Source organism: Cajanus cajan, chromosome 5, assembly GCF_000230855.2.
Source record: "Cajanus cajan strain Asha chromosome 5, NIPB_CcT2T_4, whole genome shotgun sequence".
Taxonomy (NCBI): domain Eukaryota; kingdom Viridiplantae; phylum Streptophyta; class Magnoliopsida; order Fabales; family Fabaceae; genus Cajanus; species Cajanus cajan.
In genome coordinates this window covers 63162145-63176800 of record NC_138521.1, presented here as the reverse complement: position 1 = coordinate 63176800, position 14656 = coordinate 63162145, and the positions used below count along the sequence as shown (strand labels likewise).

Genomic DNA, 14656 nt, shown 5'->3' with positions numbered 1-14656 from the left:
AACCTTACGTTTGGATAAGCATGCAGGAGAACCTCGTTGTTCAATTTCTATCATCGCGTGCTCAAAACTAAAACTAAAAACGAATATGTGTGAGCATTTAATCCATTCCATAAAAAGACGAAATGAATTTGGACAAGTTCCTTACGCTGTGAGCCTGTGACTTTCTGAAGTATCACTTTCTCTGGGGCCGTATATATGAATTATTATCATTTATCTACACCATTGCAACTATAATAAGGCAAAGACTATATGAAGATTATAGTGAATAATGGAATGGTTCAGGTGCCCCGTTTTTGCATGTTTATTCCCAGTCTTTTTCTTTCTTATTTTCTTCATCTTCTTTCCCCTTAAGGAACAAAACCATCTTACCCACTTCCACTTCCCTCCTCCTTTCCTTGTTTCCACTATCAAAGAAAACCACACAAATATAACTTCTCCCTCCCCACCACCACCTCTTCCACTTGAGCTTCTTTCCAACTTTACTCCTGCAAAGGAAACCTACAATAATAACACTATTTTAAGTAGCGCTATGAAGGTACGCAACCTTAGAATCTAGAGAGAATAATGTTTTCTTTTATTTTCTTTCAAGTATATATAGATGATGTATATTCTTTTATCTTACCGCATACCCTTTTGGGTTTCGATCGCTTTGCTTATGACAGAAATTGACTGATTTGGAAAAAATAGAAGGAGGTTTAGCACGAGCACGGGCCTCAATTCAGGGGTCTATACTATCAAGGAACTATACTTCGGCCACCACACAATACTTTGTCCCAAAAGGATCCATTTACTGGAATCCATATGCTTTTCATCAGTTAAGCTCCAAATTAAACTTCTTAAACTCATCGTCTTCTAAACTAGTTAATATCAGGGTACCAGCCTAGATATTTTATGGTTTCATATTCAAGTCTTCCTTTAATTCATATACATGAACACTAAACCTATATATTATAGACCCCACTTACATTCATCATTTTTCTTCATTTCTGTAATCTTATTATATCATAAAGTTTAGCTATAATATCTATAATATTTTTCTCTTGTCTAATTAATAGGCTTTTGGAAGTGTCCAACAATCATTTTATTTATTTATTTATCATTATTGATCTTTTTTTTTTTGTTTTTGTTTCAAATACATGTCAATTCCTTCAACCACTATCTTTTAATACTGTTGACTTGGCATAAGTATTTTATCAGTGACAATAATTTTTTCATAATATTAGATGAGTATAGCTTGCTTTAAAAAGAATTAATATTAAAATATGATTTAATACTTTTAATTAAATATTAACTTCATTTATTAACGCTTTTAGTATCCAATCGTTTATTAATGCTTGTTTCGGTATCTTTAATTCTTGAAAAAAAAAATAGAGATGATTGATATCAAATTAAAGCTTATTAACTAAGCAAGTTAGATCAATTCAAGTTTGACAACTGTATTATACACTCCGATGGAAACTTGTGTTGTTAGTCTATATAATAAAAATGCATACTAAATTTTCAAGAAAATTTAAGAAAAATATAATATCTTTAATTTGAATTCATTTATATATATATATATATATATATATATATATATATATATATAAAATAATGGTTGAGATTCAAAAAATGAATTAATATAGTTTAATATTGTACAAATATTTAGATAATCTATCTCAAAATGGATTGAATAAGTTAATTTGTGGCAAGAAGAAATCATACATATATGGTGGGTTTCCTAATAAATTGTTTTCTATAACACCATAATTCAATAGGAGTCACGAAGAGATGTTAAAGAGATTCAAGGTGTGGGTGTACGAGGAAGGAGAGCAACCATTAGTGCATGATGGACCCGCAAATGATATATACGCCATTGAAGGGCAATTAATGGATGAAATAGACAACGATGATAAGTGGAGCCACTTCAGGGCTAGACATCCTGAGCAAGCACACGTTTTTCTAATTCCCTTTAGTATAGCTAACATTGTTCACTATGTTTACAAGCCTATTCGAAAGCATTCAGACTATGAACCTATTCGCTTGCAACGCTTGGTGGAAGATTATATTAGAGTTATTGCATATAAGTATCCTTATTGGAATAGAAGCCAAGGGGCAGATCATTTTTTACTATCATGTCATGATTGGGTAAGATCCTATATCTTATATGTATATATATAGTTAGCCTGCTATCTTATAGTATATGTTCCTCTAAATTTGGTGTTAGCTTAGGAGATTTTTATTATTGTGTTGTGATTAACAAATCAGAATTATAAATAACACCAACTTAATTTGATTACAGGGTCCGAAAGTTTCATATGGCAACACTAAACTCTTCGAAAGTTTCATCAGGGCACTTTGCAATGCAAACACCTCGGAAGGATTTCAACCAAACAAAGATGTGTCCATCCCTGAAGTTTATTTGCCGAAAGGAAAGTTAGGCCCACCCAATTTGGGGCAACGCCCAAATGATCGCACCTTATTAGCTTTCTTTGCTGGAAGAGAACATGGTGAAATTCGAAAAATATTGCTGAATCATTGGAAGAACAAAGATAATGATGTCCAAGTTTATGAAAATCTTCCAAAGGGCAAAGACTACACCAAATTAATGGGACAAAGCAAGTTTTGCTTGTGCCCCAGTGGGTATGAAGTTGCAAGTCCTAGAGTGGTGGAAGCAATTCATGCGGGGTGTGTGCCCGTCATAATTTCTAGTAATTACTCTCTACCCTTTACTGATGTGTTGAATTGGAGTCAATTTTCAGTGGAGATTCCGGTGGAAAAGATACCAGAAATCAAGACTATAATGCAAAGTGTTTCAAGGAACAAGTATTTGAGACTGCACATGAATGTGTTGAGGGTTCGAAGGCATTTTATGATCAATCGACCAGCAAAGCCATACGATTTGTTGCATATGATATTTCACTCATTATGGCTCAGAAGGCTAAACCTTAAACTTATTGGTTCAAAATAACTAGCTATTTTTTTTAAGCACTCTCACGGAAGAAAAATCTTAAAAATATTTTAGAAATTTGTATTTACTGTATAATAATTAATTAAAATTTATAATATATATATATATATATATATATTATGTTTAAATATATAAATTATATTTAAAATTAATACACATAAATATTTTTAAATATATAAATAATATTTTAAATTTATTTTAAATAGTTTGTATTGTAACAAAAAGTTATTTTTATTTATTGATAATTTATGTTAAGATATTAATATTTAATTCATGAATCATTATAATAAATAAAAATTGAATTAGGTAATGTAACGACTCAGCTGGTCACTACACCCGGCACAGCACACTAGAAACACCACACAGAAAGGAACAAGTGTATACATATAGGGTCTAGAATATATACATATACATTATCCAAATCTGGATAGAGTTAAAGTGTACAAAATACATCAAAGGCTACTCAACTAGGTAGCTATAAACAACAAAAAGGATCCTAACAGCTCAACTCCGTCTGCCAGCTACAGACTCACCCTCAGCCACCAACCTATCCCTGCTCTACTCCCATACATAGTATGATCATTGCAGTCCAAACATCATGGAGACAACAAAGGGTAAGCTAGTGTAAAGAAATCAACATACATATTTAAATATATGAATGGTAAACAGCTACAGTTATCAACGCATCCGCACAACTTACTACACCACAGCAATTCAGCAATATCAGCACCGCTCAGCGGCTATAATAGCACCACAATAGTGGCTAACAACAGCACCGACATAGCGGCTTATAACAGCACCACAATAGTGGCTATAACAGCACCGTCAAAGCGGCTTATAACAGCACCACAATAGTGGCTATAACAGCACCGACAAAGCGGCTATATCAGCACCACAATAGTGGCCAAACACAACATACAACTCAGCAACGAACAACACAGCAAAACAGCTCATAGCACAGCATAGCAAATCAACAATACGGCACAACTAAGTAGTATTCAACACAGCTTACTACTCACAACTCAGCTCATTATTCTAGAGCACAACAATATCATATAATAGAGCATTTAAAATCATCATAACAGCCCAGCTCAGCACAGCATTATACATCTATTACAGCTTAACATCGAGTCAGCACAGCATATTCAATATTATCAACAAATTCAGCATATAACTCCACATCCTCCTACGCGCCGGCGCACTCCTGGTCGCGCCCGACGTGGCACAACCAGAGAGCACCAGGGGCCAGCGTGCCCGGCGCAAGGGTACTCGCGCCCGGCATGACTCAGCCAGAGAGCCCAAGGCTCTCACGCGCCTAGCGCAATATCAATTGTGCCCAGCGCAAGCCCAGGCAGAGACTCTAAGGAGTCTCACGTGCTCGGCGTGGCCTAACCCACGCCCAGCGTGGGGAAGGCAGAGACCTACCAAGGTCTCGCGCTCGACGTAATTCATATTGCGCCCAGCACCCTCTTGGCAGAGACTCCCAAGAAGCCTCCGCGTCCAGCGAGTCCAAACGCGCGCCTAGCGCGGCACTAGAACACCCAAAACATGTCACCATTGATATCGCGCCCGGCGCAGCTCAAGTCACGCCCTGCATCAGCCAACCAGAGGCTCCCAAAACCTGCAAAAATCAACAGAAAACCAGCATGCAATCCAGTCAAAAGTCTCCATTTTCATCAAACATCAATAAAAACGTCTCATTTTCAACATGCAAACACAATTCATTAAAAACCCCAAAATTTCTTCAAACCCCGAAATCCCCTAAAAATCCCATTTTCACCAAATTAGCCAAGAACCATCAATCATCAACAATCACAATGAGTTCCTAGACTCATTTCAGCCAAGAACGCAGCAAAACTAACTTCTCTTACCTCAGTGAAGAATCTGAGCTCCGGGAAGAAGAAAATGGAGGAGAAGGAGAAGAAAAGACTTGAAGAAAATCTCCGCACGGTTCAGCTAGCTTCCAACACTACTACTCAGCACCTCCACCTAATGGTTCCCGACAAGGCCAAAGACAAGGAGAGAATGAGGCAAAATGAGAGTGAAAAGGGGGAAGAATAGAGTGGACAGCAAAGTGAGTGAGAGTGAGTGTAAGAGAGGGGAGAAGAGAAAACAGAGAAGGGGTCTCACAGGTAAGAAGTAAAAAAAAATTTTACAAACTCTCTTTTAAAATAAATAAAAAATTCTTACATAAAATAAAAGTTTTTGTTTAATATATGTCTAGGGAGTGATATATTAAACAATTTTAATTCAATTAATTAACTTTTATCGTTTTTACTAAAAATTAAATTAAATTAATGATGGAAATTTTAAATAATATGGATAAGGGTTAGATTTTAATTTCATTGCCATTATTGTATTAATAAATAACAAAATAAAACTGAATTAAATCACAATAAAAACACAATTTTTTAATTCCCAGTTTTTAAAATCAATTTAATAGTTAAAATGATTTGCTTTCAATTTTTTTAGCAATATCTTGACATATTATCCGTTGTGAATCGGCATTATAGAAATAATTATGAGGAGTTGATGATCAACTTCTCATCCTCCACAGCCAAATTGGCTTAGTCAGTGGTAATATAATATCGTATCGCCGATAAAAAAAAGTTTACGCGTGTCAACATTGGCTTAATCAGTGGTGTAATTTTTTTTATACAATTTTCTTATTGTCGTCATCCCATTTAGTAGTGTCAGTGTCATCATAACTACGAATAGTCAGGTCCCTATCCTTCTTCAAAAGTCTATGACTATCATTATCATACAAGCTGGAAGTGGTGCACCACGTATTTTCATAGTCCACATAATTTGGTAATGGAAAATACGTTAGCGTGGCCTTTTTTATACAACAGAATCCTAATTCAAACTACAAATCACAAAAAAGTTTACAGGTCTATTTTCTATTTTCGTCTATCATTTGTTGCATTTGTACATATACGACTAATCCTAAACTACAGTAAGTTCCTTCTTTGAATCATGTCTTTGTTAGTTCGAGAACTTTGCTGTGATCTAAAGACCTTTCAGTATAGTGTCAATTTTACGTTGTTTTCAAATTATAATTTTATTGATTTTTACCATAATAATTTCAAAAGTTACATTAATCATATAGATTAGTTAATCACTATTCACTCCGTTTATTTTATTTAAAGTTTAAAATTTTGACAAAATTTTTAAAATGTAATTTATATGTTTGCTTTCGTAAAAAATAATTTTTTCCTATCATACTTTTAAACTTTTTGAATTCCAACTAATAAAACAAGTATTGGAAAAGAAAAATAACACATTCATTTATGAATGTACTAATAATAGTTGAAAATATAATACGAAAAAATATTTAATAATACATTATAAAATGATAATCAAATTTAAACAAATTAAAATTATTAAAATGTCAAATAAAATGGAAGTCTTTCAAATAAGACTAAGATGCACTATTTAGTTTAACTTATTAAAGCAAATATAATAATTTGCTTTTTGAATATAATATGAAATAATATTAAAAAGCAATGATATATTTTCTTTCATTTCTTATGATATTTTATATTAAAATATTAAGAAAAAATTTTATATTGTATATTTATTTATTTCATTTTTCTTCTTTTCTCATCGTATGACTTACTCGTCATTTACACTTTTTTTTCTCTTTGCTCCATTCTAAAAATGTGGTAAATATTTGTCATTTTTCATATATATATATATAATATTTTAAAAGGCTTAAATATATTTTGTCCCTCAAATTTAGGGTAAATCTGTTTTTGACCCCTCAAATTTAAAATTGTTGTTTTTAGTCGCTATAATTTTAAAAAAATTTATTTTAGTCCTTATATTTAAATTTTATTAAGAAATTTATCAAATATTATTGCATAAAATTTATATATTAGTATTCCTATTAATGAAAATATCACATTTAATCCGGTTGATATTGCATAACTGTCTTAATTAGTCACATTCAAATATGTTATTGGTGACTTAAGGGACTAAAACAAAATTTTTGAAAATTACAAGAACTAAAAACAACAATTTTAAATTTGAGGGACTAAAAATAAATTTATCTTAAATTTGAGAGACTAAAAATATATTTAAATTTATTTTAAAATATTAAAAGCTATTTAATGTTTCTTTATTTAAAAAATGGAAACTGCAAATGGAAAGTGCTGTCCCCTACATGCAGTGCATTGATTGATTTGATTGTTCGTCCCGAGGCATATAATTCAGATTCGTTGCCATCAGAGTTTTAAGTTTTAAATTCAGCGAAGTTTCAGGGACTTACCCTCACGTTTTTCACGGGTTTGGTTCACTGTTCATATAGAAAAAGAAAGTAAAATTATGGTTAAAACCCTTATTTAGTTATTTATAATATTTTTTTTCTTTAATTTAGTCTCACTTTAATTTTTTATTTTAATTTAGTCTTCAATTATTAAGAATCAAATTAAAATAAAAAATTAAAGTAAGACTAAATTAAAATAAAAAATATTATAATAAAAATTTTAACCTAAAATTATCAAATCTTTATCATTCATTTTAGAAAACACAGTATTCTTTTTAAGAGGTACATATAAGATACTGAATTATCTTTGAACTACCCAAAAAATTTTAATATCGTCATGTCATTTTCAACCATTAATGAATTCCTATTCTTTAAAACAGTATTCTGTTCGGTGTCCTCGAACATACAAACAAAACTTGTCCTCTTATTGTAATTTCACTGCACTGATTTAAGTTGTTTGAAAAATGATGAATGGAATACAGAACATAATAGGACAAATAAATTTTATCTGCTTGAAGAAAAGTTGTTAGATGTAAAACCTAGTCATTAGTGTGTTTTTTTTTCTAAAAAAAATCTTAATTGAACTCTTGATTAGAGTTTTAGGTTTAGGGTTTAAGTGAAAATATATAAGAAATTAAACTATAGATTGGAAAAAAATTATAAAAAAGTGAACGCTGGATGTAATTATTCTTATTTTTTTATGCTCAGGTGTAATTATTCTTTTAAAAGCATAATATTAAAAGTTAATCTAATAGTGAAGCGTTAATCAAATTTCTTTCTCATGCTCAAATTTTTTTAAAAAAATTAAATTGACCGTTAATTTAAGCTAAAATAGAGTTTTGATTTTGGTAAATAAAACAAGAATTTTGGTCTCTTGAATTCATTCCATAAAGACGAAAGTGTGTCTCTGTATATGTTAGCTTTTGGATTTTCCTTTCCGAGCATATGTACGAATTATTTATGGACAGGAACAGGTTGAAAGAACAAGGCAAAGGGTGCAAATGCAATGGAATGGTTGAGAGTTGAGATGCCCCGTTTCTGCATTTTAATTTATTTCCCCCTCTTCTTTTTTCTCACTTTCTTCATCTTTTTTCCCTCCAAGGAAATTACCCACTACCCTCCTCCTTTCCTTATTTCCACTATCAAAGAAAACCACACAAATATAACCTCTCCCTCACCACCTCAACAATTTTCCAACTTTACTTCTGCAGATCAAACCTACAATCTTAATAACACTGTTTTAAGTCCCTCTATAAAGGTGCGCAACCTTCAAATATCTAGAGACTTTTTTTTCTTTTTTCCTTTTCTTCTTATCTAACTCTACTTTGTTTGTCTACTCTTTCCGGTTTTGCTTCATGGAAGAAATTCCCTAGTTTGGAGAAACTAGAAGAAGGTTTAGCACGAGCACGAGCCTCAATTCATGAATCTACACGATCAAGGAACTATACTTCACCCAAGAGAGAAAATTTTGTCCCCAAAACATCCATTTACTGGAACCCTCGTGTGTTTCATCAGTTAAGCTTCAAAATTTCTCAAACCCATTTCGTCTTCTAAACTATTTATACGTAAAAAAAATTGGAGTACGTTCTAGACAAATTTTATATTCCAGTTTATTTCATCATTTTTCATTTTATGCATGTTCTTAAATTATGTAATCTAATTAATAAATAATATAATACAATTTATCCCAACATCCCTTGCCCCATATAGCGGAGAAAGCCCGACGGTTCTTGTTACCATAACTCTGCAAATGGATTAATTACTTTTGTTTAATTTCCCGCAATTTTTGTAAAACCCATTAATGTTTCCATGTGCGTGTACAGTAGTAGTACAGTATACTCAAGTGTATTGGAGTTTGTGCAAAGTAAGAAATCGTGCTTACTGTATTACACTATTACGTAGTTGGTTCCTAGAGAATTAATAATTTTCGAATTCACTTTCAGGAGCCACGAAGAGATGTTGAAGAGATTGAAGGTGTGGGTTTATGAAGAGGGAGAGCAACCATTAGTGCATGATGGACCCGTAAATGATATATACGCCATTGAAGGGCAATTTATGGATGAAATGAATAATTATGATAAGTGGGGCCACTTCAGGGCTAGACATCCTAATCAGGCACACGTTTTTTTCATTCCCTTTAGTATAGCTAACGTTGTTCACTTTGTTTACAAGCCTATTCGAAAGCATTCAGACTATGAACCTATTCGCTTGCAACGCTTGGTGGAAGATTATATTAGAGTTATTGCATACAAGTATCCTTATTGGAATAGAACTGAAGGTGCAGACCATTTTTTACTATCATGTCATGATTGGGTAAGATCTTATATCCTAACATTGGTATTAGATAAGGAGATTTTCATTATTTATTATTGTGATTAGCCATTTTGCTTTAACAAATCAAAATCATTATTTGATGAATCAGGGTCCGAAAGTTTCGTATGGCAATCCTATACTCTTTAAGAGCTTTATGAGGGTACTTTGCAATGCTAATACTTCTGAAGGATTCAAACCTAACAAAGATGTGTCTATCCCCGAAGTTTATTTGCCGAAAGGAAAGCTAGGTCCACCCAATCTAGGACAACATCCAAACGACCGCACCATTTTAGCTTTCTTTGCTGGAAGAGAACATGGTGAAATTCGAAAAATATTGCTGAATCATTGGAAGAACAAAGATAATGATGTCCAAGTTTATGAAAATCTTCCAAAGGGTAAAGACTACACCAAATTAATGGGACAAAGCAAGTTTTGCTTGTGCCCCAGTGGGTATGAAGTTGCAAGTCCTAGAGTGGTGGAAGCGATTCATGCGGGGTGTGTGCCCGTCATAATTTCTAGTAATTACTCTCTACCCTTTACTGATGTGTTGAATTGGAGTCAATTTTCAGTGGAGATTCCTGTGGAGAAAATACCAGAAATCAAGACTATATTGCAAAGTGTTTCGAAGAAGAAGTATTTGAAATTGCACATGAATGTTTTGAGAGTTCGAAGGCATTTTATGATTAATCGACCAGCAAAACCATTCGACTTGATGCATATGATACTTCACTCAATCTGGATAAGAAGGCTAAACCTTAACTTTATTGGTTCAAAATAAATTCTTTTTTTTTTCCTCATAGCTAGTTGTATTTTTATCGTAAACACCAAATGGTAATTACAAATATGTTGGTGTTTCATCTGATTTAAAAGATTAGCTCACCAATTTAGTTCTAAAATTGTAAGGTCGGTTAAATTAGTTTTGAAATTAATAGAATTGTAAAATTGCCTTGAGATTAATGGTCACTCATATGGATTCCTAAAATTAAAAAAAAAATGTCAAAATAACTCCTTAAGTTGTGAATCATTCACTAGTACATAATACACCTTTTACGTCGGTCATTTTAGGAGTTTTTACGTCAGAAAAACTTTAGACGTTGAAGCGATAGACGTAAATTTACGTCGGGGCGGGAAAACCGACGTAAATTTACGTCGGACATGCCAAGGTTCGACGTAAAAAGTTATAAAAAAATTTAAAAAAAAAATTGAGTGCAAGGAGAACGGGCCGTTCTGCTGCAGATCCACCCACGCGCAAAGAATTTTCTACCTGTGAAGAAACGAGAGGGTGCAGCAGTGAAGAAAAATACATACAAAAGGGAACTTGTACATGGGAAAAGGAAACGTGACCTTTCTCTTGTTGCCATGCATCTACAATGTTGGTGTGGATGAAGAAAAAAACACCTCTCTTCCACAGCTTTCGAAGGCTTGAAGTCCTGTTTCAACGGAGAGCATCGGGCACCTCTCTTCCACAGCTTAGCATCTGGCACCTCTACCCAGTTAATCCCAAAGGAAGCTTCTGTGAGAGAGCTACGTTCCCCTACCCAGTTATACCGAAATGGCTCAATTTAAAACCTACCGAAATGGTTCTTCAGGCGAGAAAATTTGGAGAGATTTTTTACGTCGGGTACAGTAAACTCCGACGTAAAATTTAAAATTTACGTCGGTCACTAAATACGTGCGACGTAGATTTTACATTTTACGTCGGACCCTATTAAGTCTGACGTAAAAAAGTTCACAAAATTTACAAAAATGTCACCGCTTCTTTTCTACGTCGTTTTCTGTTTTGACCGACGTAAAAATAGTGACGTAAAAGACTATTTTTCTACTAGTGATTAATGATCAACTTAGTTAATGCATAATTGGTTGATGTCATCCAATAGCTTTAAGAAAGTTGAATTGAAACTTTCAGAGTTGAGACACATTTAAGTTGGTTATCATTAGAGCATCTACAATGGGAGTTGCTTATAAGCAACTCCCAACCACTTTAAATAGGTTTCACTGTGCCACATCACTCATAAGCAACTCATACTACATTTTTACAATTTTTACTCCAATGGAAATTGCTTATAAGCAACTCTACTTTTTTACGACTCATACTACACTTTTTAACACCTCACACTACACTTTATTATAAATTTTTGACACCACATCCTTTTTTTTTTTTTTTTTTTCTGATGCACGTCTCAACGTCTCTCAATTCACTCTTCACTCATGCTCCACTGTCTCACTTATCACTTACTCTTCACTCACGCTCCACTCACTCTTCACTCACTCTCTTCACTCGCGGGCGGAGTGGTTCGCGGCCTGAGGGGTTCGCGGCCGGAGGAGTTTCGCGGGCGGAGGGGATCGCGTGCCGGTGGGTTTTGCGGCTGAAGGGGTTCGCGAGCGCGCGGGCGGAGGGGTTCCCTCGCCGGCCAGCGGGTCTGGTTGAAAGGAGCCGCGTGCGGGACGGAGTGGTCTGGTCGCGCGCAGAGGGGTCAGCCGCGAGGAGGGGTCACGTGCGGAGGGGACGGCCAGGCGGAGTTGGTTGCGCGCGGAGGTGACGGGCCGTGCTGAGGCGGCCGGCATCAACAACCCTCCCCGGACGGAGGTTGAAGAGGTGAAGGATGTTTTATTGTTTTTTTGATTTTCAAAACTTCTGTTCATATTCCACCTGGATACAAGAGAACCAATCAAATTTCTCTCTTTCAAGTTTTCCTGTGCTAAGCTCCGTTGCTTGCAGAAGCAATTGTGAAAAAAATTTAAGCAACTGAGTTGCCACGTAAGACTACTCCAATGGGAGTTTCTTGTAAGCTCCGTTGCTTATTCTTAAGCAACACAATAAGCACCCTCCGTTAGAGGTGCTCTTAGCATTCTCATAAACAACGTTACTTGTTGAATTGAAACTGTCGAGTCGTGGACCTAAATTTATACTTCTCACAAACAATGTTATTTATGAGGATGCATAGTGGAGCTGAATTTATGTTTCTCACAAACAATGTTATTTATTAGATAACGTTCACACATATTTTTATATTGATATGATATTGTTTTTATAAATTTTTATTTTTCTTTTTTTAATAATATAAGATTTTATTTATATTTCAACAAATACATGAAGTTGTTGAGTAATTGTCTCGTAACAAGAATGAAAGCATAGGTGGAATAATAACTATTTATTCCTTTTCTGTGTGTTTGTTTTTTTATTTTGGCCATTAGTTATGTGAAAAATGTCACCGTTGTTATCCTTGAAATCAAGTTATGTGTACGGTGAATGCTTAACCCTTTATTTTGTTCATAATACAATGAATTTTATTTTCTTTTAAAAAAATATACAATCTCCGAATTACATCCCAAAATGCGTATCGAATAATTAAAATAATAATTTAAATTATAAAATATTAAATTAAATAATTATTTTATAATAAATTTATTAATAAATATTAATTTTTTAATGTTTCGAGGATAATTCGGCGAAAAACTTTGGGAGGCTGTATCTGCGCTCTTTGTTTTATCGTGTATTAGTCTCAGAAGAAACGTGTTTCAGTCAATGATATTTTTATAATAAAAGATTAATAAATAAATAAAAAGTAAAGGTGTGACGTAAAAAGAGGTGTGAGAATATCATAGCTTGTGTGTGAATGTTTGCTATTGCAAGCGGCTAATTAACGAAAGTATAGTCTATAACACTTTTACAAACATTGTACCGATCAGAAACGTTATTTCATCCGAAATTTCGAAATCATTAAAAAATTAATATTTTCTTCGTGTATAAATTTCCTCTTCGTGTATAAATTAAAAAAATTTATTCCTTTTGTGCCTCCTTTATTCGTGTATAAATTTCCTCTTCTTATTTTTTTCCCTCCTTTTCTACTTTTATCAATATTTTCTTTTATGTTTTTAATTTTTACATTTGTAATAATCAAAATTTGATCCCTAATTATTTAGTTAAGTGATATCAGCCTCTTATGTTAACTCAAATAGATTGCTTATCTTGTTTTTATGTATTACTCTTGATATATGTTTGAAATAAATACATGATAAGATAAATTCAATTTTTATTGTGATTGTTGAAATTTTTTAATTGATAAAAAAAATAAGTGGATGTGATTCTGGGCGATGGTGAATTTTTAAGTGACGGGGACTGTAGCAGCGTGACGGCCATAGAGGTGATTTTTATTTTTTTCTTTCGATTTTAACCGGTAATAATAAATTAATTTAATAATATATAGATGAAACATATAATAAAGTACTTCATACTAGAAGCACTATCTCACCTTTTGAAGTGTTTCCGATCTAACGAGAAGATTAATCACTGCTATAGGCGGTAAATACTCTAAGAACAAACAAAAAAAAAAATACTAGAAACACTATTTTTTTTACACCAAACAATAAAATAAAGTCAATTATCAGAAAGTAACAAAAATAAAAGTAAAAATAAGATTAATTATTCTTTCTCCATACGTTTAATTCCTTTTATCAGTATCATTTTAAAATTTACAATAAAGTTGATTTAAAAAAAAACGTTATTACAAAATGATTATAAAATCTAATCGAGGTTTTATTTCTCCCTTATTTTGCTCTAGATTTTGTAGTTAGATTAGCTTCAGTAAATAATATTAAAAATTCAAATTTTATTTTCTTTCTGGTATTCAATGTGAGGTCAATTGAATGTGATTCTTAACTTTTTTTTCAAAAATAAATAAATAAATAATTTAAAATTAATTACTTAAAAGTACTTATTATTTAGTCATCCCAAAAGCGTGAGACATATGAGTTGTGAAAGCTTACTAACTTAGTGATGTCCAATTTAATAATAAAATAAATTAATAAAAAAATATATCAATAAATAAAATATTTTTTTTACCGTGTAGAACTACGTGACATTGATATTATTCGCTCCAAATAACATCTTTGTTGAGCTAAAAAAAATCATAAATATTCTCTTTTCCAAAATTTATCAATAAGGGATTAAACTACGATAAAAAAATAATAAAGGAATATTTTTAAATAAAAAATAATTTTGTTAACTACTTAAAAAGTAAGAGGAAAAAAAATTATTATACTCGAAGTTCAAGGGTAACAGACTAACAGTTGCAAAACGATCCTTTTTCATGAGTAATCCACTTCCAAAATCTATTTTTAGGTTT

General features: G+C 32.7%; 2 protein-coding genes across 5 annotated transcripts; both read left to right on the top strand.

Annotated features, from left to right (window-relative positions):
• Nucleotides 1-144: 144 nt before the first annotated feature.
• Nucleotides 145-2967, top strand: LOC109816559 (xylogalacturonan beta-1,3-xylosyltransferase-like). Of its 2 annotated transcripts, XM_020381618.3 has the most exons (4): nucleotides 155-535; nucleotides 663-814; nucleotides 1758-2127; nucleotides 2282-2967. In XM_020381618.3, the coding sequence occupies exons 1-4, from the start codon at nucleotides 269-271 to the stop codon at nucleotides 2948-2950; spliced, it is 1458 nt and encodes a 485-aa protein (XP_020237207.2). In that variant the 5' UTR covers nucleotides 155-268; the 3' UTR covers nucleotides 2951-2967. The 2 variants fall into 2 exon arrangements, with proteins under 2 accessions (XP_082931756.1, XP_020237207.2); XM_083075630.1 differs by lacking the exon at nucleotides 663-814 and having other exon boundaries at nucleotides 145-535.
• A 5144-nt stretch (nucleotides 2968-8111) lies between these two features.
• LOC109816558 (xylogalacturonan beta-1,3-xylosyltransferase) lies at nucleotides 8112-10513 on the top strand. Of its 3 annotated transcripts, none has more exons than XM_020381616.3 (4): nucleotides 8112-8475; nucleotides 8580-8731; nucleotides 9161-9530; nucleotides 9640-10512. In XM_020381616.3, the coding sequence occupies exons 1-4, from the start codon at nucleotides 8224-8226 to the stop codon at nucleotides 10306-10308; spliced, it is 1443 nt and encodes a 480-aa protein (XP_020237205.1). In that variant the 5' UTR covers nucleotides 8112-8223; the 3' UTR covers nucleotides 10309-10512. The 3 variants fall into 3 exon arrangements, with proteins under 3 accessions (XP_020237205.1, XP_020237206.1, XP_082931755.1); XM_020381617.3 differs by having other exon boundaries at nucleotides 8336-8475; nucleotides 8591-8731; XM_083075629.1 differs by lacking the exons at nucleotides 8112-8475; nucleotides 8580-8731 and adding an exon at nucleotides 8776-9081 and having other exon boundaries at nucleotides 9640-10513.
• Nucleotides 10514-14656: the final 4143 nt, after the last annotated feature.

Coding starts and splice junctions, on each gene's coding strand:
- LOC109816558 (XM_020381616.3), top strand. CDS start 8,224: ATGGAATGGTTGAGAGTTGAGATGCCCCGTTTCTGCATTTTAATTTAT. Junction 8,476..8,579: donor TTTTAAGTCCCTCTATAAAG/GTGCGCAACCTT, acceptor GCTTCATGGAAG/AAATTCCCTAGTTTGGAGAA. Junction 8,732..9,160: donor AACCCTCGTGTGTTTCATCA/GTTAAGCTTCAA, acceptor ATTCACTTTCAG/GAGCCACGAAGAGATGTTGA.
- LOC109816559 (XM_020381618.3), top strand. CDS start 269: ATGGAATGGTTCAGGTGCCCCGTTTTTGCATGTTTATTCCCAGTCTTT. Junction 815..1,757: donor AATCCATATGCTTTTCATCA/GTTAAGCTCCAA, acceptor ATAATTCAATAG/GAGTCACGAAGAGATGTTAA. Junction 2,128..2,281: donor TACTATCATGTCATGATTGG/GTAAGATCCTAT, acceptor ATTTGATTACAG/GGTCCGAAAGTTTCATATGG.